Genomic DNA, 18,606 nt, shown 5'->3' on the forward strand with positions numbered 1-18,606 from the left:
TTTTTCATCTATTAATTAAAGGATTTATATTCCATTTTTCTCTTTTTTGATTTTCTCCTTTTCAAAGAATGCATCCACGGCGGCCGCTGCCACATCTACGCCCACGTCTGGAATCTCGTAACAGTGCGTTACAGTCAACAACGGCAATCCACGAGCCACCGCCGTCCACTCCATTACTGTTTCCACCGTCGTACTTTCAGTTTCCCTGGCGAGTGATTCGTTTTCGTTTTCGTTTTTCTTTTCTTTTCTTATTTTTCCCGTTTTTCTACGCCGCTTCCTAACACTCTTATCAACGAGTACGGCTTCCACCACAGATGGTTGATGTTCGAAGAGCGGCGGTACTACGGCGACGGTTTGTCCAATGCGAAGTTTATCGGCTGGAATGCGGTGTAAGTGTAATTGCTCTGCTTCCGCTAATGTGAGATCTCGCCAGTACTGCAGTGCATATCCTTTCCAACCAGGAGGTGTTTTTTTAGATTCTATTGGGGTTTCGCGTTTTTCGTTTTCTTCTTTATGTGTTGTTTCTTGGGAATCGGATGTATTATTATTATTATTATTATTATTATTATTATTATTATTATTATTATTATTATTATTATTATTATTATTATTATTTATTTTTATTTTTTTATTATTAACCATAATAATAAGATCCTTTTGTGGTTTCTCTTTTTCCTGTTCTTTCTTATCTTCTAATGAGGACGTAAAGCTAGATGCATTTTGCCGCTTCCTCTTCACAAACGTGTGTGGGCTTCCAGTACTATTACCATTAGTACTATTGCTAATGCTATTACTATTATTATTATTATTATTATTATTATTATTATTATTATCAATGATTCCTTTTCCACAAGATTCTGTTGTCAACTCCATTTCCGCCATAGAAACATGTTGGGAAACACACTTGTTTGTTTTTCGCTTTACTTGCAAAGGTGTACGGGACTGTAAAGTGGCAGCGGGATTCGCATTCTTCCTTGGATGCAGTAAATCCCACCGCACCCGAATATCTTCCCGTTCCAGTGCCCCTTTTCCCTTTATACATTCATGCGATACCGCCGGCCAGGTATGAATAAACAATCTATTTTGTTGTCGAATATCTTCTTTTTGTGTTTTGTAGTATTCCGTCATTCCACCCGATAACTCAGCCATTCCCGGTACTTCAAAGGAGAGATTGCGAAAACGGGCGGTTTGTAATCCATGCGAGATAAGCTGCAGTGTAAAGTCGTAGTCTTCGCGAATACGAAATCGATATGTACACTCTGTTGGAATAATATTATGATGAAAGAGAGAGGCGATGTTGTTATAACTATTTAATGCCACATCTCGATCACCGTAGGTGTAGGCAAAGCGGGCGTAGTCAAGTGAAAATATCGCAGTTTGCCGCACATCACACACCGTGAGATCTAACTGTTGTAAACGTGTATAAACTTCTGTAAAGAGACGGCGTGGAGTGATGGGGTGATTCTTTCCATTATGGGCAAGATAGAAACGTTGAATATCATCATCCATCACCCAATACCATTCTTCTCTGGGAGATAATATAGATGATACATCTTCATTACAGTGTGAGGAATAGGAATAGGAATAGGAATCCGTTAACGGTGATTCTGGTGTTGATGATAATTGTGTTTGCCTTTGTTGTTTGGCAAATGTCTCTGGTACGAGTTTCTTTAGAATGTAATTACGTACATACGATATACCTTGATCAGATAATGGAAGTGATTCCACTTTAAAGAGTTGCCGTACATCTAATGCAATTCGCGGGGGTTGGGCCGGTGGTGGAATATGCAGTGAAGAAGAATAAGAGGGAGATAATAAGATGGGGGAAGATTTCTCCTGCAGTGTTTTATCCAATGATGATGATGATGACGATGATGTTGTTGTTAATACATCAATATCTAGTGAGTCTGCCATGGCGGTGAGATCCATATCTAATGTAAGTACAGATTTATTCTTTTGTAGATAATTATATGGATATGGATATGGATTTTGTTGTTCATTTAGCACAATCTCATCGCCCCAGTACTTCGCCACCAGTCGATCTATCGATTTCTCATACAATACCGCCTCTTCCTGCTGTACAACGACAGTGAATGGAATTTGATCTTGAATCAATAATGCGATCGTTCCCCGTTCACTCTGCGATCGTCCCTTTGATGGGATAAAGATAGGGGCATAGTGCTCCTCCCGCCGGCGTACACCCATACTCACCATGGTGGGATGTATGGGCACCAGGAATAGTTAATAATAATATTTTATAGTATTACTATTATTATTATTATTATTATTATTATTATTATTATTATAATTACTGTTATGAAATGGTAATAGTAATAATAGTAGTAATATTAATAAGGGTATTTAATGATATATCGTGTTATAGGCCCAAATACACAGCGAATATTTACAGGGATATAGATAGATATAAACAGATATATCAATATATATATATATATATATATATATATATATATATATATATATGAGAGAGAGAGAGAAAAGAGAAGAGAAGAGCGAAAATAAATATACAAACAAACAAGCAAATGAAGAGAATATAAGATACTACCAATGTAAAAACAATAAAAAAAAGAAAACTTGAAGATATTTTATTTCCAGACAACAATAACAAAAAAAGCCTCGTAATTACAAGGATACTTCACTTGCATACCAACAGCAGAATAAAAAAAAAACAATAAAACACGTAAATACGACGAAATTAAACATTAAAAGCAACATGGAAGTAAAAAAAGAAAAAAAAAAGAGATTTGATTCTCGTCACATCAAGGAAAAAATTAATAATGGTATGTTTACATCACCTCTTTTTTTGATTATTTCCCACAGAGGGACTCACTTTACTAATAATACCAATACTAATAATAATAATAATAATAATAATAATACAAAAGAAAAAAAACCCTCGAGTTCATTTAAACCTCTTCGAGAGTATCAGGCCATGAAGAACGTCTGTTTCTTTTCCCATTACGCATATCATTATCTTCATTACTTTGATCTGCAAAAAAATCGATATCTTTCTCATACAAACGGTGTTCCCACGCCAACCAAAAGGCCGCATTCCATCCCGCGTATACATTACGAAAGAGACTTGAAAGATTCTGACCAAACCACTCGGACCAACTTACATGCTTCTTATCCTTTTCCTGATCATTATCTGGAAACGAGGTATTACTGAATCCTCCTTGTTGCATTTCAATCTCTGTTATAATGCTAATTGTTGATTCTGGTAATATATTACCATTTGCTGCGTTTAACATAGATGAATCTTCAAAGATGACAGATCGGGATGATTTATCCCGTTGTATTGTTTGCATTTCCTGTTTTCACCCTTATTTAAGACTGATATATATATATATATATATATATATAATATGCCTATTTTCTATTTTATTTTTTTTCCTTTGATTTTTTACTTAAAATGAATCTTCTTCAGTTTCAATCAACCAGAGGATCAACAAAGAAGAAAAGAAAAAAAAGAAAGATAAGGGAATGAGAAATAGAAGAAAAGGAAAAAAGGAAGAAAGAAACGACAACACAATAAGAATATAGGAATCATAATAAATCCTTATAATTCATAGAGGTTATGTGAAATTACAGAAATACTCCCCCTGCGAAAGAGTCAAAAAAAAAAAAAAAAAACGAAACGAAAGGATAGAAGGACACTAATGTCATGATTTCCACATATTGTTTTTTTTTGGATCGATAATAAAAGTGAATAGATCCATTCATCCGTCAAATGCCATCAATGTAAAGAGAACTTTTTTCTTTTCACTTTTCTTTCTTTCTCAGACAAACGTAAAACAACTATTCAAAGGTGTTAAATCGGCAAACTTTAACGGCACGACACTCTCTACATTCCACGTAACAGGCAAAAAACGCAACTCTGTGTTTCTTCTCACTCCCGCCGTTAAACTCGATATACGTTTTCCCATACATACATCCGTAAAGCGTATAGAGAGAATACGTTTCTTTTCCACTTCAACGATACCCATTTCTTCCGCAGACCGCTGCCGCCGCTGTTCCTGTTCATATCGCAGAAGATACTGCGGTACGAGTGGTATCATTTGCATACATGTTGGGGCGATGCGAATTCGAATGGGTTTTACTTTTGGCTGCGGGTTGTTGTCTGTGCGTTCTGTCTGTTTAGCAGATCTTCGTGATGCCCGCGGCATCTTTTTTCCCGTAACTCTATTCAAACAATAAGAAGAAAACGAAAGGAAAGAAAAATAATATATATATATATATATATATATATATATCCACAAAAGAGGTAAAGAGAGTGATGGAGAGAGTGAGAGAGACGAAGTAGAAAATATTGAACAAATGAAAACTTGTTGTTATTTCAAGAAAGAAATCAAAAAAAGAAAAAAAAAGGAAGAACGGAAAAAGAGGAAAAGAAGGTTATAATACCAAATTGGGTAGATCCTATATATATATATATATATATATATATATGCATAAACCAACTTCACTGTTTGGTTTCCACGCCTTTTTGACGACGAAAGCAAAGACAGCGATTGTTATCAGGCATATCATAATCCTTCTCTAATGTAAATCCTTCTTCTACCAGCAGAGATTCCACCATCTCCTTGTCACGTATTCCACGATATGGCTGACTCTGCTTTAACCACGCATCAAAGCGTCTATTACTATCAGAGGTAAAAGTACCATTATAATTAAAGGCCCCGTACACAATAAATAAACCACCCGGACGCACCACAAGTGGAAGACGTCGAAAAAGCGAACAACACGCCTCCCATGATGCTATATGAAAACTATTTGCCGTGAACACAAGATCGTACCCCATATGTGGATAAAGAGCCAATTGACGTATTTCTCGCCATTGTTTTTCTGTATCTAAAAAGTTTAATGCATATGGCTGCTTAACAAGTGCGATCCGATCTTTCCCATCCTCCGTTAACCAGCGCGTAATACCCGGCAGCACCTCTGGTAAGTCTGTACAGACCCAATGGGCAATCGCAGTTGGTGGAAAGCGGCGGGTCATGTATACAGCATGCTGTCCACTGCCGGAGGCAAGTTCCAACACATCCACACCAACTCTATCTTTTGAAATAGTTCTATTATTATTATTATTATTATTATTATTATTATTAGTAGTAGTAGTAGTAGTAGTAGTAGTAGTAGTAGTAGTAGTAGTAGTAGTAGTGGCAGAGCTGAGTTTTCCCCTTTGCAATACCTCCTCAAAGACATCCCCTATAGGTTTGCTGTTATAGTCACAGGAATCATAATGGGGCTTTTCAACATGCATTGCTTTGTTTAGGTATGTATCTTCTTTTCTCTGTACTTCCTTATGTGCTAGTCGCTAATTGACACAGAAAGAAATCGATAACAGCGGTAAATAAAACAAAAAATAAAAAGAAAAATCAGACATATATAATGTTATTCTTACATCTCATACATTTGATTGACCTGAATTTTTATTGTTCTTCTGCCAGTTAAACACCTCTATAAGGCACTTCACTTTTATACGGCATTTTTTTTTTGCCTTGGGCCTTGAACAATAATAAAAAAGAAATATTTCGTCCCTCACAGAAAACAATTATATACCACATTAATTTGTTCCAGAGAGTAATGAAGTAGAGAGTGAAACCAAGGGTAAGAAAAGGCACGTGTCGGGATAGAAGAAATGAAAGAAAGAAACGCGAAAACAAAACAAACAAAAAAAAAAGGGCCCGTACAAAAAAAAAGAAAACGTCAATAAGGAAATCTTATCCTCAAAACAAGTGCAGTTTCACTACCTTTTTTTTTCCCCCTTCGGCATGAATCTTAATGATAATGTACCTGTTTTCAATTTGGAAAATTAGTTGTGTGCGTTTTTATAGGCAGTGTCCAAAGAAAAAATATATATAGCATGATACCTTGAACACATATATATATATATATATCGAATTCAAGCAATTTTCGCAGACTCAAAGAAAACAAGTACTTCTTTTTTATCGCTAACATTCCACCCATTCGTTCATAGCTTCATACTTTCCTTTCTTTTCCCCATCCCACTGACATGTACTTCTTTCCACATCACTTCAAGCGCTTTCTAAATAATAATCACTTCAAATTTCCCCTCTTTCCTACACCGAGATATTTTCCTTTTCTTTTCGCTATATACTCTTTCTTTTCTCTCTCTTTCCCATTTTCTTTCCATTACCATTCCCATTCTCTTACTCCCTCTATTTTCGCAGTCGGTGTCGCTCACAGAATGCCTGAATACGACTTGCCGCCTCCATTAAAAGCGGTAGTGGACGTGATACCGTTATGCGGAGGGCGTTGTCCATTTTAAACGCCACGCCTGGAAAGACCTGCACGTTTTCCTCCGCCGCCAATCGACAGGCAAATGCGACATCATTGCGTACATTTTCCTCCAGTTCCTCCATGGCCAGTCGTACGGCGAGAAACATTCCCCCGCGTGGACGTGTGGGGCGAAGTCCATGGCATTTCGATAAAGCCGCATAAAGCGCATTGGCGCCCGCCTCCAGTTGTGCATTACATGCCTCATAGTACGACTGCGGTGTATGACGCAGAATGCTGGGAATTGCATACATGACAACACTGTGTGGGATAAGAGAGCGGGTGACAAGACACTCAATAGCGTCTGGCAAACGTGCGGCGTGGGCATCGCGGTCAAACAACAACACCCACCCGAAACGATATCCCGGTACATTGAAGCGCTTAGAGATTCCCCCAACGATGAGTCGTGGTACACTTGTGTCAAAGTTAGCGAGAGATGTGAAAACGGCGTTAGGGTCTTCTCCCTTAAAAACCATACCGGCATAAATCTCATCCGCAATAACGGGGAGATAATGGCATTCACAAACGCGAAGGAAATCTTCAAGGTGTCTACGGTTAAAATTACTACCGCAAGGGTTGGATGGGTTGTTTATCAACACCGCTCGTGTTCTGTCATCGACAAGACTGCGCAGATGATCAAGATCCATCTCCCATTCCTTCTCAGGATCGCAACGGAAAAACTTCGGAATAACGTCGAAGTAACGACAAATAGTGCCATAGTGGTTGAAATAAGGAGAAGGAAGCAAGATATTATCTCCAGGATTACACAGGACACCAATAGAAACAGCGAGTGCATCGGAAGACCCAGAACAAAGAAAAACATGATCAGATGGAATCTTAACTCCCTTCATATTAGGAGCAAAACGATTGATCCAATACTCCCCAACAGCCTCGCAAGCATCGGTTATTCCAGCACAGGGAGTGTAGTTATTGCAGCGAGTAGATTTAGCACAGTCCACAACACTTGCAATGAGCTCATCAGGAGGAAGAAAATTGCCATCCAGAGCAGGATCACCAATAGCAAGAGAAATAAGTGATTTTCCAGCAGGTGCACTCGCAGAACTTTTATTCAACTCATGTACCAAACTGAAAAGTTCATTCTTGCACCGGAGGCTTCGGTTCGAGGCCTTAAGATCCCTAAAAGAGCGTGCCATAAGATAGTATATCCACTAAAAAAAAACCTTCTTACAAACCAAAGCAAAAACGTAAGAAAAAAATAACGAATACAGGCAAACGAAAAAAAAAGAAAAGAAGCAGAGTTACTAACCAGCTCTCAGGCAAAAAAAAAGAAACACAGCTACTACAACAAACACATTTCTTCACAAAAACAACAGAGATCAAATAAAACAAAGGAAACGGCATAAAAAACCAACCCACAAAGAAAAAATAGTAAATGCATCCTATTCGAGATACATCACTTCAAAGCGAAAAAAAGAAGAATCGTCTTGCTCATATTCATCACCAAAATGGAAAAACAAATAAAAAAACGACAATAACCCGTTCATATACCTACTAACCTCGGAGGGTCCCAAGAAAATACAGAAAATCACCACTAAAAAAAACAATATCCTATAACATTTACTAGTCTGAGAGGAACAAGAAAAACCAAAAAAGGATTCCTAAACCCTTGACACAACAACACATCAGATAATCGCTAGCAACAACAACAACAACAAAGAAATACTACAATCAAAAATAAAAAATACTCACAAAACCAAGAGAGGTATACATATGTGTGAAAGTAGTTCATTCGTGTTTCACCAGAGACACACACACACACCGGCCGTCGTAATTACGAGGCCTGGCCAACGGGGTTCCGCACGGCCTCGCCGGAACGCGCAGCAGCTGCCTTCGGAGCGGCGTGGCGCTGGCAGAACGCCTTGATGCGCTCCACAGCATCACGATACACGGAAACGGGCCGTGTCGTCACCAGCCGCAAGAATCCCGGCGCGTGGAAGATGGTTCCCGGCAGCAGCTGCACGTTCTCCTCCTCCAGCAGCTTCTCGAAGAACTCCACGTCGGTCTTGATGTCACGCAGCTTATCGAAATCAATGCGGGCCATCACGTACATGGCGCCCTGAGGCATCGTTGGCGCCAATCCGACACAGTTACCGAGGTGGGTGTAGAGGTACATGGCGCTCTCCTCGATTTGGCGCATGTTGTCGTCGAAGTACTTCTGCGGGGTGTTGAGCAGTGCTTCGGAGAGCGCACCCTGCACAAGCGTGTTGGGGCCACACACACAAGCATCGCCAATTTCTGCAGGCCTTCCAGGTACTTGCGTGCCTTGTTGCACGGGTCAACGCAGATCAGCCAGCCCAGGCGCCATCCAGGAACGACGAGGTTCTTCGCAGTGCCGCTCAGGATGACTCGCGGGACGGTGCTCTTAAAGTCGGAAACAGACGTGAAGACGGCGTTGGGGTTCTGGCCCTTAAACACCATGCCCGCGTAGATCTCATCCGCGAACATCGGCAACTCAAGCTCCTCTGCGAGCCGCACAAGTTCTTCCACGTGGCTGCGGCTGAAGTTACTGCCGCAGGGGTTCGACGGGTTTGTGATGATCATCAGCTTCGTCTTGTCATCCTTGAGCCTGCGGATCTCGTCCAGGTCGGCCTCCCAGTCCTTGTCCGGCCGACAGTTGTAGAAGTGCATGCCAATGCCGTAGGCCTTGCACACCGTCTCGTAATGCGGGAAGGCAGGCTTCGGCAGCAGCACGTAGTCTCCCCTGTCGCAGGCTGCCGTGATGGCCAGGAGAATGCCATGTGAGCCGCCGGAGCAGAACACAATGTTCTCCTTCACGATCGCCTGCTTGAGCTCCTCCTTATGGACGAAGGAGTTGCGCCACCACGTTGCAACGGCATCGCGTGCTTCCGGGGCCCCCACCACCGGGAGGTACCCGTTCCAGTCCTGCGTGTCAATCACCTCCTTCAGCTTTTCCTTGTGTGACACCGGTGTGAGGAGGTTCTTGTCGAGCGTCGGATCGCCCACCGAGAGCTTGATGATGGGCTTCGGGGATGGCGACGGCTTCGCGTTGTCGGAGACCGTGCGGATGGGGTTGAATACAAGACTCGCATGAGTCGACATCGGAACCTCCCAGGAGCTCATTGTGCGTTTACTTTCTGTCTTATTGTTGGCTTTCTAAATGCGCTTGAATGCTCTTTTAACAAGTGCAAGATTGTTCGCAGTGTGTTCACAAATAGTCAGATGAAAAAGCAGGGGAAAGTACAGCAGGACACAGCACGGGTAGCATCAGATCGCACATGTTCTTTATTGCTACTCTCTTCATCTGTTGTTGATTTCCTTTCTGTCTCTCTACTGCTTTTGCTTCCATTGTTTCCTTCATTCCATTTTTACACTCCTCTGTGTGTTGCTCCATCTAAAGGGTCCGGTTTACCCTGCTGGCCACCTTATTTGTTGTTCCATCCCAACACCCGGGTAAGCCCGCGAGGATGGGGCTGTGGTATTGGCAACAAGAATAACAACAGGGGCCCGGGTACCGTGCAAACAGAGTGCACGTGCAAGTTCCACACACCACGCACACACACGCACACATGCGTGAAGAGGAAATTAGAACACAAAATAAAATAAAAAAAGGGAGTGGAACTGTTGACACCACAACTTTCAGTGTGGTACCGCCCACCCTTAAAACACAAAAAAATATGCATGCGTTTTGATCGTTTTGATTGATGTGTATTAAAGCATTTGTCTCTTTGCGTTCTGTCATTCTGCTTGGTGCCTGTTGGGGCTCATTTCCATAAAATAAGAGGGGGAAGAATTCAAAATAAATAACCAACCAGTTCACAAATAGTAGTTTGTTGAACACAGAGGAGAGTCCTGAGGCGGCGATGTCTTTCACTCTCTCTCTCTCTCACACTTTTTTTTCTCTTTCTTTCTCCACACACACACACCGGCCGTCGTAATTACGAGGCCTGGCCAACGGGGTTCCGCACGGCCTCGCCGGAACGCGCAGCAGCTGCCTTCGGAGCGGCGTGGCGCTGGCAGAACGCCTTGATGCGCTCCACAGCATCACGATACACGGAAACGGGCCGTGTCGTCACCAGCCGCAAGAATCCCGGCGCGTGGAAGATGGTTCCCGGCAGCAGCTGCACGTTCTCCTCCTCCAGCAGCTTCTCGAAGAACTCCACGTCGGTCTTGATGTCACGCAGCTTATCGAAATCAATGCGGGCCATCACGTACATGGCGCCCTGAGGCATCGTTGGCGCCAATCCGACACAGTTACCGAGGTGGGTGTAGAGGTACATGGCGCTCTCCTCGATTTGGCGCATGTTGTCGTCGAAGTACTTCTGCGGGGTGTTGAGCAGTGCTTCGGAGAGCGCACCCTGCACAAGCGTGTTGGGGCCACACACAAGCATCGCCAATTTCTGCAGGCCTTCCAGGTACTTGCGTGCCTTGTTGCACGGGTCAACGCAGATCAGCCAGCCCAGGCGCCATCCAGGAACGACGAGGTTCTTCGCAGTGCCGCTCAGGATGACTCGCGGGACGGTGCTCTTAAAGTCGGAAACAGACGTGAAGACGGCGTTGGGGTTCTGGCCCTTAAACACCATGCCCGCGTAGATCTCATCCGCGAACATCGGCAACTCAAGCTCCTCTGCGAGCCGCACAAGTTCTTCCACGTGGCTGCGGCTGAAGTTACTGCCGCAGGGGTTTGACGGGTTTGTGATGATCATCAGCTTCGTCTTGTCATCCTTGAGCCTGCGGATCTCGTCCAGGTCGGCCTCCCAGTCCTTGTCCGGCCGACAGTTGTAGAAGTGCATGCCAATGCCGTAGGCCTTGCACACCGTCTCGTAATGCGGGAAGGCAGGCTTCGGCAGCAGCACGTAGTCTCCCCTGTCGCAGGCTGCCGTGATGGCCAGGAGAATGCCATGTGAGCCGCCGGAGCAGAACACAATGTTCTCCTTCACGATCGCCTGCTTGAGCTCCTCCTTATGGACGAAGGAGTTGCGCCACCACGTTGCAACGGCATCGCGTGCTTCCGGGGCCCCCACCACCGGGAGGTACCCGTTCCAGTCCTGCGTGTCAATCACCTCCTTCAGCTTTTCCTTGTGTGACACCGGTGTGAGGAGGTTCTTGTCGAGCGTCGGATCGCCCACCGAGAGCTTGATGATGGGCTTCGGGGATGGCGACGGCTTCGCGTTGTCGGAGACCGTGCGGATGGGGTTGAATACAAGACTCGCATGAGTCGACATCGGAACCTCCCAGGAGCTCATTGTGCGTTTACTTTCTGTCTTATTGTTGGCTTTCTAAATGCGCTTGAATGCTCTTTTAACAAGTGCAAGATTGTTCGCAGTGTGTTCACAAATAGTCAGATGAAAAAGCAGGGGGAAAGTACAGCAGGACACAGCACGGGTAGCATCAGATCGCACATGTTCTTTATTGCTACTCTCTTCATCTGTTGTTGATTTCCTTTCTGTCTCTCTACTGCTTTTGCTTCCATTGTTTCCTTCATTCCATTTTTACACTCCTCTGTGTGTTGCTCCATCTAAAGGGTCCGGTTTACCCTGCTGGCCACCTTATTTGTTGTTCCATCCCAACACCCGGGTAAGCCCGCGAGGATGGGGCTGTGGTATTGGCAACAAGAATAACAACAGGGGCCCGGGTACCGTGCAAACAGAGTGCACGTGCAAGTTCCACACACCACGCACACACACGCACACATGCGTGAAGAGGAAATTAGAACACAAAATAAAAAAAGGGAGTGGGACTGTTGACACCACAACTTTCAGTGTGGTATCGCCCACCCTTAAAACACAAAAAAATATGCATGCGTTTTGATCGTTTTGATTGATGTGTATTAAAGCATTTGTCTCTTTGCGTTCTGTCATTCTGCTTGGTGCCTGTTGGGGCTCATTTCCATAAAATAAGAGGGGGAAGAATTCAAAATAAATAACCAACCAGTTCACAAATAGTAGTTTGTTGAACACAGAGGAGAGTCCTGAGGCGGCGATGTCTTTCACTCTCTCTCTCTCTCACACTTTTTTTTCTCTTTCTTTCTCCACACACACACACACACACCGGCCGTCGTAATTACGAGGCCTGGCCAACGGGGTTCCGCACGGCCTCGCCGGAACGCGCAGCAGCTGCCTTCGGAGCGGCGTGGCGCTGGCAGAACGCCTTGATGCGCTCCACAGCATCACGATACACGGAAACGGGCCGTGTCGTCACCAGCCGCAAGAATCCCGGCGCGTGGAAGATGGTTCCCGGCAGCAGCTGCACGTTCTCCTCCTCCAGCAGCTTCTCGAAGAACTCCACGTCGGTCTTGATGTCACGCAGCTTATCGAAATCAATGCGGGCCATCACGTACATGGCGCCCTGAGGCATCGTTGGCGCCAATCCGACACAGTTACCGAGGTGGGTGTAGAGGTACATGGCGCTCTCCTCGATTTGGCGCATGTTGTCGTCGAAGTACTTCTGCGGGGTGTTGAGCAGTGCTTCGGAGAGCGCACCCTGCACAAGCGTGTTGGGGCCACACACAAGCATCGCCAGTTTCTGCAGGCCTTCCAGGTACTTGCGTGCCTTGTTGCACGGGTCAACGCAGATCAGCCAGCCCAGGCGCCATCCAGGAACGACGAGGTTCTTCGCAGTGCCGCTCAGGATGACTCGCGGGACGGTGCTCTTAAAGTCGGAAACAGACGTGAAGACGGCGTTGGGGTTCTGGCCCTTAAACACCATGCCCGCGTAGATCTCATCCGCGAACATCGGCAACTCAAGCTCCTCTGCGAGCCGCACAAGTTCTTCCACGTGGCTGCGGCTGAAGTTACTGCCGCAGGGGTTTGACGGGTTTGTGATGATCATCAGCTTCGTCTTGTCATCCTTGAGCCTGCGGATCTCGTCCAGGTCGGCCTCCCAGTCCTTGTCCGGCCGACAGTTGTAGAAGTGCATGCCAATGCCGTAGGCCTTGCACACCGTCTCGTAATGCGGGAAGGCAGGCTTCGGCAGCAGCACGTAGTCTCCCCTGTCGCAGGCTGCCGTGATGGCCAGGAGAATGCCATGTGAGCCGCCGGAGCAGAACACAATGTTCTCCTTCACGATCGCCTGCTTGAGCTCCTCCTTATGGACGAAGGAGTTGCGCCACCACGTTGCAACGGCATCGCGTGCTTCCGGGGCCCCCACCACCGGGAGGTACCCGTTCCAGTCCTGCGTGTCAATCACCTCCTTCAGCTTTTCCTTGTGTGACACCGGTGTGAGGAGGTTCTTGTCGAGCGTCGGATCGCCCACCGAGAGCTTGATGATGGGCTTCGGGGATGGCGACGGCTTCGCGTTGTCGGAGACCGTGCGGATGGGGTTGAATACAAGACTCGCATGAGTCGACATCGGAACCTCCCAGGAGCTCATTGTGCGTTTACTTTCTGTCTTATTGTTGGCTTTCTAAATGCGCTTGAATGCTCTTTTAACAAGTGCAAGATTGTTCGCAGTGTGTTCACAAATAGTCAGATGAAAAAGCAGGGGAAAGTACAGCAGGACACAGCACGGGTAGCATCAGATCGCACATGTTCTTTATTGCTACTCTCTTCATCTGTTGTTGATTTCCTTTCTGTCTCTCTACTGCTTTTGCTTCCATTGTTTCCTTCATTCCATTTTTACACTCCTCTGTGTGTTGCTCCATCTAAAGGGTCCGGTTTACCCTGCTGGCCACCTTATTTGTTGTTCCATCCCAACACCCGGGTAAGCCCGCGGATGGGGCTGTGGTATTGGCAACAAGAATAACAACAGGGGCCCGGGTACCGTGCAAACAGAGTGCGTGCAAGTTCCACACACCACGCACACACACGCACACATGCGTGAAGAGGAAATTGAACACAAAATAAAATAAAAAAGGGAGTGGGACTGTTGACACCACAACTTTCAGTGTGGTATCCGCCCACCCTTAAAAAACAAAAAAAAAAATATGCATGCGTTTTGATCGTTTTGATTGATGTGTATTAAAGCATTTGTCCCTCTTTGCGTTCTGTCATTCTGCTTGGTGCCTGTTGGGGCTCATTTCCATAAAATAAGAGGGGGAAGAATTCAAAATAAATAACCAACCAGTTCACAAATAGTAGTTTGTTGAACACAGAGGAGAGTCCTGAGGCGGCGATGTACTCACTCTCTCTCTCTCCTTTTTCTCTTTCTTTTCCACAACACACACACACACCGGCCGTCGTAATTACGAGGCCCAAAGGCGGCGGGTTCCGCACGGCCTCGCCGGAACGCGCAGCAGCTGCCTTCGGGCGGCGTGGCGCTGGCAGAACGCCTTGATGCGCTCCACAGCATCACGATACACGGAAACGGGCCGTGTCGTCACCAGCCGCAAGAATCCCGGCGCGTGGAAGATGGTTCCCGCAGCAGCTGCACGTTCTCCTCCCCAGCAGCTCCACGAAGCTCCACGTCGGTCTTGATGTCACGCAGCTTATCGAAATCAATGCGGGCCATCACGTACATGGCGCCCTGAGGCATCGTTGGCGCCAATCCGACACAGTTACCGAGGTGGGTGTAGAGGTACATGGCGCTCTCCTCGATTTGGCGCATGTTGTCGTCGAAGTACTTCTGCGGGGTGTTGAGCAGTGCTTCGGAGAGCGCACCCTGCACAAGCGTGTTGGGGCCACACACAAGCATCGCCAATTTCTGCAGGCCTTCCAGGTACTTGCGTGCCTTGTTGCACGGGTCAACGCAGATCAGCCAGCCCAGGCGCCATCCAGGAACGACGAGGTTCTTCGCAGTGCCGCTCAGGATGACTCGCGGGACGGTGCTCTTAAAGTCGGAAACAGACGTGAAGACGGCGTTGGGGTTCTGGCCCTTAAACACCATGCCCGCGTAGATCTCATCCGCGAACATCGGCAACTCAAGCTCCTCTGCGAGCCGCACAAGTTCTTCCACGTGGCTGCGGCTGAAGTTACTGCCGCAGGGGTTTGACGGGTTTGTGATGATCATCAGCTTCGTCTTGTCATCCTTGAGCCTGCGGATCTCGTCCAGGTCGGCCTCCCAGTCCTTGTCCGGCCGACAGTTGTAGAAGTGCATGCCAATGCCGTAGGCCTTGCACACCGTCTCGTAATGCGGGAAGGCAGGCTTCGGCAGCAGCACGTAGTCTCCCCTGTCGCAGGCTGCCGTGATGGCCAGGAGAATGCCATGTGAGCCGCCGGAGCAGAACACAATGTTCTCCTTCACGATCGCCTGCTTGAGCTCCTCCTTATGGACGAAGGAGTTGCGCCACCACGTTGCAACGGCATCGCGTGCTTCCGGGGCCCCCACCACCGGGAGGTACCCGTTCCAGTCCTGCGTGTCAATCACCTCCTTCAGCTTTTCCTTGTGTGACACCGGTGTGAGGAGGTTCTTGTCGAGCGTCGGATCGCCCACCGAGAGCTTGATGATGGGCTTCGGGGATGGCGACGGCTTCGCGTTGTCGGAGACCGTGCGGATGGGGTTGAATACAAGACTCGCATGAGTCGACATCGGAACCTCCCAGGAGCTCATTGTGCGTTTACTTTCTGTCTTATTGTTGGCTTTCTAAATGCGCTTGAATGCTCTTTTAACAAGTGCAAGATTGTTCGCAGTGTGTTCACAAATAGTCAGATGAAAAAGCAGGGGAAAGTACAGCAGGACACAGCACGGGTAGCATCAGATCGCACATGTTCTTTATTGCTACTCTCTTCATCTGTTGTTGATTTCCTTTCTGTCTCTCTACTGCTTTTGCTTCCATTGTTTCCTTCATTCCATTTTTACACTCCTCTGTGTGTTGCTCCATCTAAAGGGTCCGGTTTACCCTGCTGGCCACCTTATTTGTTGTTCCATCCCAACACCCGGGTAAGCCCGCGAGGATGGGGCTGTGGTATTGGCAACAAGAATAACAACAGGGGCCCGGGTACCGTGCAAACAGAGTGCACGTGCAAGTTCCACACACCACGCACACACACGCACACATGCGTGAAGAGGAAATTAGAACACAAAATAAAATAAAAAAAGGGAGTGGGACTGTTGACACCACAACTTTCAGTGTGGTATCGCCCACCCTTAAAACACAAAAAAATATGCATGCGTTTTGATCGTTTTGATTGATGTGTATTAAAGCATTTGTCTCTTTGCGTTCTGTCATTCTGCTTGGTGCCTGTTGGGGCTCATTTCCATAAAATAAGAGGGGGAAGAATTCAAAATAAATAACCAACCAGTTCACAAATAGTAGTTTGTTGAACACAGAGGAGAGTCCTGAGGCGGCGATGTCTTTCACTCTCTCTCACACTTTTTTTTCTCTTTCTTTCTCCACACACACACACCGGCCGTCGTAATTACGAGGCCTGGCCAACGGGGTTCCGCACGGCCTCGCCGGAACGCGCAGCAGCTGCCTTCGGAGCGGCGTGGCGCTGGCAGAACGCCTTGATGCGCTCCACAGCATCACGATACACGGAAACGGGCCGTGTCGTCACCAGCCGCAAGAATCCCGGCGCGTGGAAGATGGTTCCCGGCAGCAGCTGCACGTTCTCCTCCTCCAGCAGCTTCTCGAAGAACTCCACGTCGGTCTTGATGTCACGCAGCTTATCGAAATCAATGCGGGCCATCACGTACATGGCGCCCTGAGGCATCGTTGGCGCCAATCCGACACAGTTACCGAGGTGGGTGTAGAGGTACATGGCGCTCTCCTCGATTTGGCGCATGTTGTCGTCGAAGTACTTCTGCGGGGTGTTGAGCAGTGCTTCGGAGAGCGCACCCTGCACAAGCGTGTTGGGGCCACACACAAGCATCGCCAATTTCTGCAGGCCTTCCAGGTACTTGCGTGCCTTGTTGCACGGGTCAACGCAGATCAGCCAGCCCAGGCGCCATCCAGGAACGACGAGGTTCTTCGCAGTGCCGCTCAGGATGACTCGCGGGACGGTGCTCTTAAAGTCGGAAACAGACGTGAAGACGGCGTTGGGGTTCTGGCCCTTAAACACCATGCCCGCGTAGATCTCATCCGCGAACATCGGCAACTCAAGCTCCTCTGCGAGCCGCACAAGTTCTTCCACGTGGCTGCGGCTGAAGTTACTGCCGCAGGGGTTTGACGGGTTTGTGATGATCATCAGCTTCGTCTTGTCATCCTTGAGCCTGCGGATCTCGTCCAGGTCGGCCTCCCAGTCCTTGTCCGGCCGACAGTTGTAGAAGTGCATGCCAATGCCGTAGGCCTTGCACACCGTCTCGTAATGCGGGAAGGCAGGCTTCGGCAGCAGCACGTAGTCTCCCCTGTCGCAGGCTGCCGTGATGGCCAGGAGAATGCCATGTGAGCCGCCGGAGCAGAACACAATGTTCTCCTTCACGATCGCCTGCTTGAGCTCCTCCTTATGGACGAAGGAGTTGCGCCACCACGTTGCAACGGCATCGCGTGCTTCCGGGGCCCCCACCACCGGGAGGTACCCGTTCCAGTCCTGCGTGTCAATCACCTCCTTCAGCTTTTCCTTGTGTGACACCGGTGTGAGGAGGTTCTTGTCGAGCGTCGGATCGCCCACCGAGAGCTTGATGATGGGCTTCGGGGATGGCGACGGCTTCGCGTTGTCGGAGACCGTGCGGATGGGGTTGAATACAAGACTCGCATGAGTCGACATCGGAACCTCCCAGGAGCTCATTGTGCGTTTACTTTCTGTCTTATTGTTGGCTTTCTAAATGCGCTTGAATGCTCTTTTAACAAGTGCAAGATTGTTCGCAGTGTGTTCACAAATAGTCAGATGAAAAAGCAGGGGGAAAGTACAGCAGGACACAGCACGGGTAGCATCAGATCGCACATGTTCTTTATTGCTACTCTCTTCATCTGTTGTTGATTTCCTTTCTGTCTCTCTACTGCTTTTGCTTCCATTGTTTCCTTCATTCCATTTTTACACTCCTCTGTGTGTTGCTCCATCTAAAGGGTCCGGTTTACCCTGCTGGCCACCTTATTTGTTGTTCCATCCCAACACCCGGGTAAGCCCGCGAGGATGGGGCTGTGGTATTGGCAACAAGAATAACAACAGGGGCCCGGGTACCGTGCAAACAGAGTGCACGTGCAAGTTCCACACACCACGCACACACACGCACACATGCGTGAAGAGGAAATTAGAACACAAAATAAAAAAAGGGAGTGGGACTGTTGACACCACAACTTTCAGTGTGGTATCGCCCACCCTTAAAACACAAAAAAATATGCATGCGTTTTGATCGTTTTGATTGATGTGTATTAAAGCATTTGTCTCTTTGCGTTCTGTCATTCTGCTTGGTGCCTGTTGGGGCTCATTTCCATAAAATAAGAGGGGGAAGAATTCAAAATAAATAACCAACCAGTTCACAAATAGTAGT

The 18,606-nt window shown here is 47.0% G+C and overlaps 10 protein-coding genes across 10 annotated transcripts; all 10 read right to left on the reverse strand.

The window, feature by feature from the left end:
* Positions 1-24: 24 nt before the first annotated feature.
* On the reverse strand, positions 25-2,214 carry LSM04_004860 (uncharacterized protein; the record flags this gene model as incomplete). Its single annotated transcript, XM_067338942.1, has 2 exons — positions 25-407; positions 777-2,214. 2 exons carry the CDS (start codon positions 2,212-2,214, stop codon positions 25-27), a joined length of 1,821 nt encoding a protein of 606 aa, XP_067187874.1.
* A 713-nt stretch (positions 2,215-2,927) lies between these two features.
* On the reverse strand, positions 2,928-3,329 carry LSM04_003450 (uncharacterized protein; the record flags this gene model as incomplete). The annotated part of the gene is made up of 1 exon (XM_067338943.1): positions 2,928-3,329. The coding sequence occupies one exon, from the start codon at positions 3,327-3,329 to the stop codon at positions 2,928-2,930; it is 402 nt and encodes a 133-aa protein (XP_067187827.1).
* Positions 3,330-3,800: 471 nt separating this feature from the next.
* On the reverse strand, positions 3,801-4,187 carry LSM04_007920 (uncharacterized protein; the record flags this gene model as incomplete). Its single annotated transcript, XM_067338944.1, has 1 exon — positions 3,801-4,187. The coding sequence occupies one exon, from the start codon at positions 4,185-4,187 to the stop codon at positions 3,801-3,803; it is 387 nt and encodes a 128-aa protein (XP_067188007.1).
* Positions 4,188-4,483: 296 nt separating this feature from the next.
* LSM04_000498 (Protein of unknown function DUF938) lies at positions 4,484-5,284 on the reverse strand (the record flags this gene model as incomplete). Its single annotated transcript, XM_067338945.1, has 1 exon — positions 4,484-5,284. The coding sequence occupies one exon, from the start codon at positions 5,282-5,284 to the stop codon at positions 4,484-4,486; it is 801 nt and encodes a 266-aa protein (XP_067187700.1).
* Positions 5,285-6,203: 919 nt separating this feature from the next.
* On the reverse strand, positions 6,204-7,475 carry LSM04_006049 (Aminotransferase; the record flags this gene model as incomplete). The annotated part of the gene is made up of 1 exon (XM_067338946.1): positions 6,204-7,475. The coding sequence occupies one exon, from the start codon at positions 7,473-7,475 to the stop codon at positions 6,204-6,206; it is 1,272 nt and encodes a 423-aa protein (XP_067187916.1).
* Positions 7,476-8,113: 638 nt separating this feature from the next.
* On the reverse strand, positions 8,114-9,423 carry LSM04_002866 (Aminotransferase; the record flags this gene model as incomplete). Its single annotated transcript, XM_067338947.1, has 2 exons — positions 8,114-8,517; positions 8,559-9,423. 2 exons carry the CDS (start codon positions 9,421-9,423, stop codon positions 8,114-8,116), a joined length of 1,269 nt encoding a protein of 422 aa, XP_067187799.1.
* Positions 9,424-10,238: 815 nt separating this feature from the next.
* LSM04_001925 (Aminotransferase) lies at positions 10,239-11,546 on the reverse strand (the record flags this gene model as incomplete). Its single annotated transcript, XM_067338948.1, has 1 exon — positions 10,239-11,546. One exon carries the CDS (start codon positions 11,544-11,546, stop codon positions 10,239-10,241), a length of 1,308 nt encoding a protein of 435 aa, XP_067187763.1.
* An 817-nt stretch (positions 11,547-12,363) lies between these two features.
* LSM04_005125 (Aminotransferase) lies at positions 12,364-13,671 on the reverse strand (the record flags this gene model as incomplete). Its single annotated transcript, XM_067338951.1, has 1 exon — positions 12,364-13,671. The coding sequence occupies one exon, from the start codon at positions 13,669-13,671 to the stop codon at positions 12,364-12,366; it is 1,308 nt and encodes a 435-aa protein (XP_067187885.1).
* A 945-nt stretch (positions 13,672-14,616) lies between these two features.
* LSM04_001497 (Aminotransferase) lies at positions 14,617-15,786 on the reverse strand (the record flags this gene model as incomplete). The annotated part of the gene is made up of 1 exon (XM_067338952.1): positions 14,617-15,786. One exon carries the CDS (start codon positions 15,784-15,786, stop codon positions 14,617-14,619), a length of 1,170 nt encoding a protein of 389 aa, XP_067187734.1.
* An 809-nt stretch (positions 15,787-16,595) lies between these two features.
* Positions 16,596-17,903, reverse strand: LSM04_001876 (Aminotransferase; the record flags this gene model as incomplete). The annotated part of the gene is made up of 1 exon (XM_067338953.1): positions 16,596-17,903. One exon carries the CDS (start codon positions 17,901-17,903, stop codon positions 16,596-16,598), a length of 1,308 nt encoding a protein of 435 aa, XP_067187761.1.
* Positions 17,904-18,606: the final 703 nt, after the last annotated feature.

Source organism: Trypanosoma melophagium (assembly GCF_022059095.1).
Source record: "Trypanosoma melophagium isolate St. Kilda chromosome Unknown ctg4segment1, whole genome shotgun sequence".
Taxonomy (NCBI): Eukaryota; Euglenozoa; class Kinetoplastea; order Trypanosomatida; family Trypanosomatidae; genus Trypanosoma; species Trypanosoma melophagium.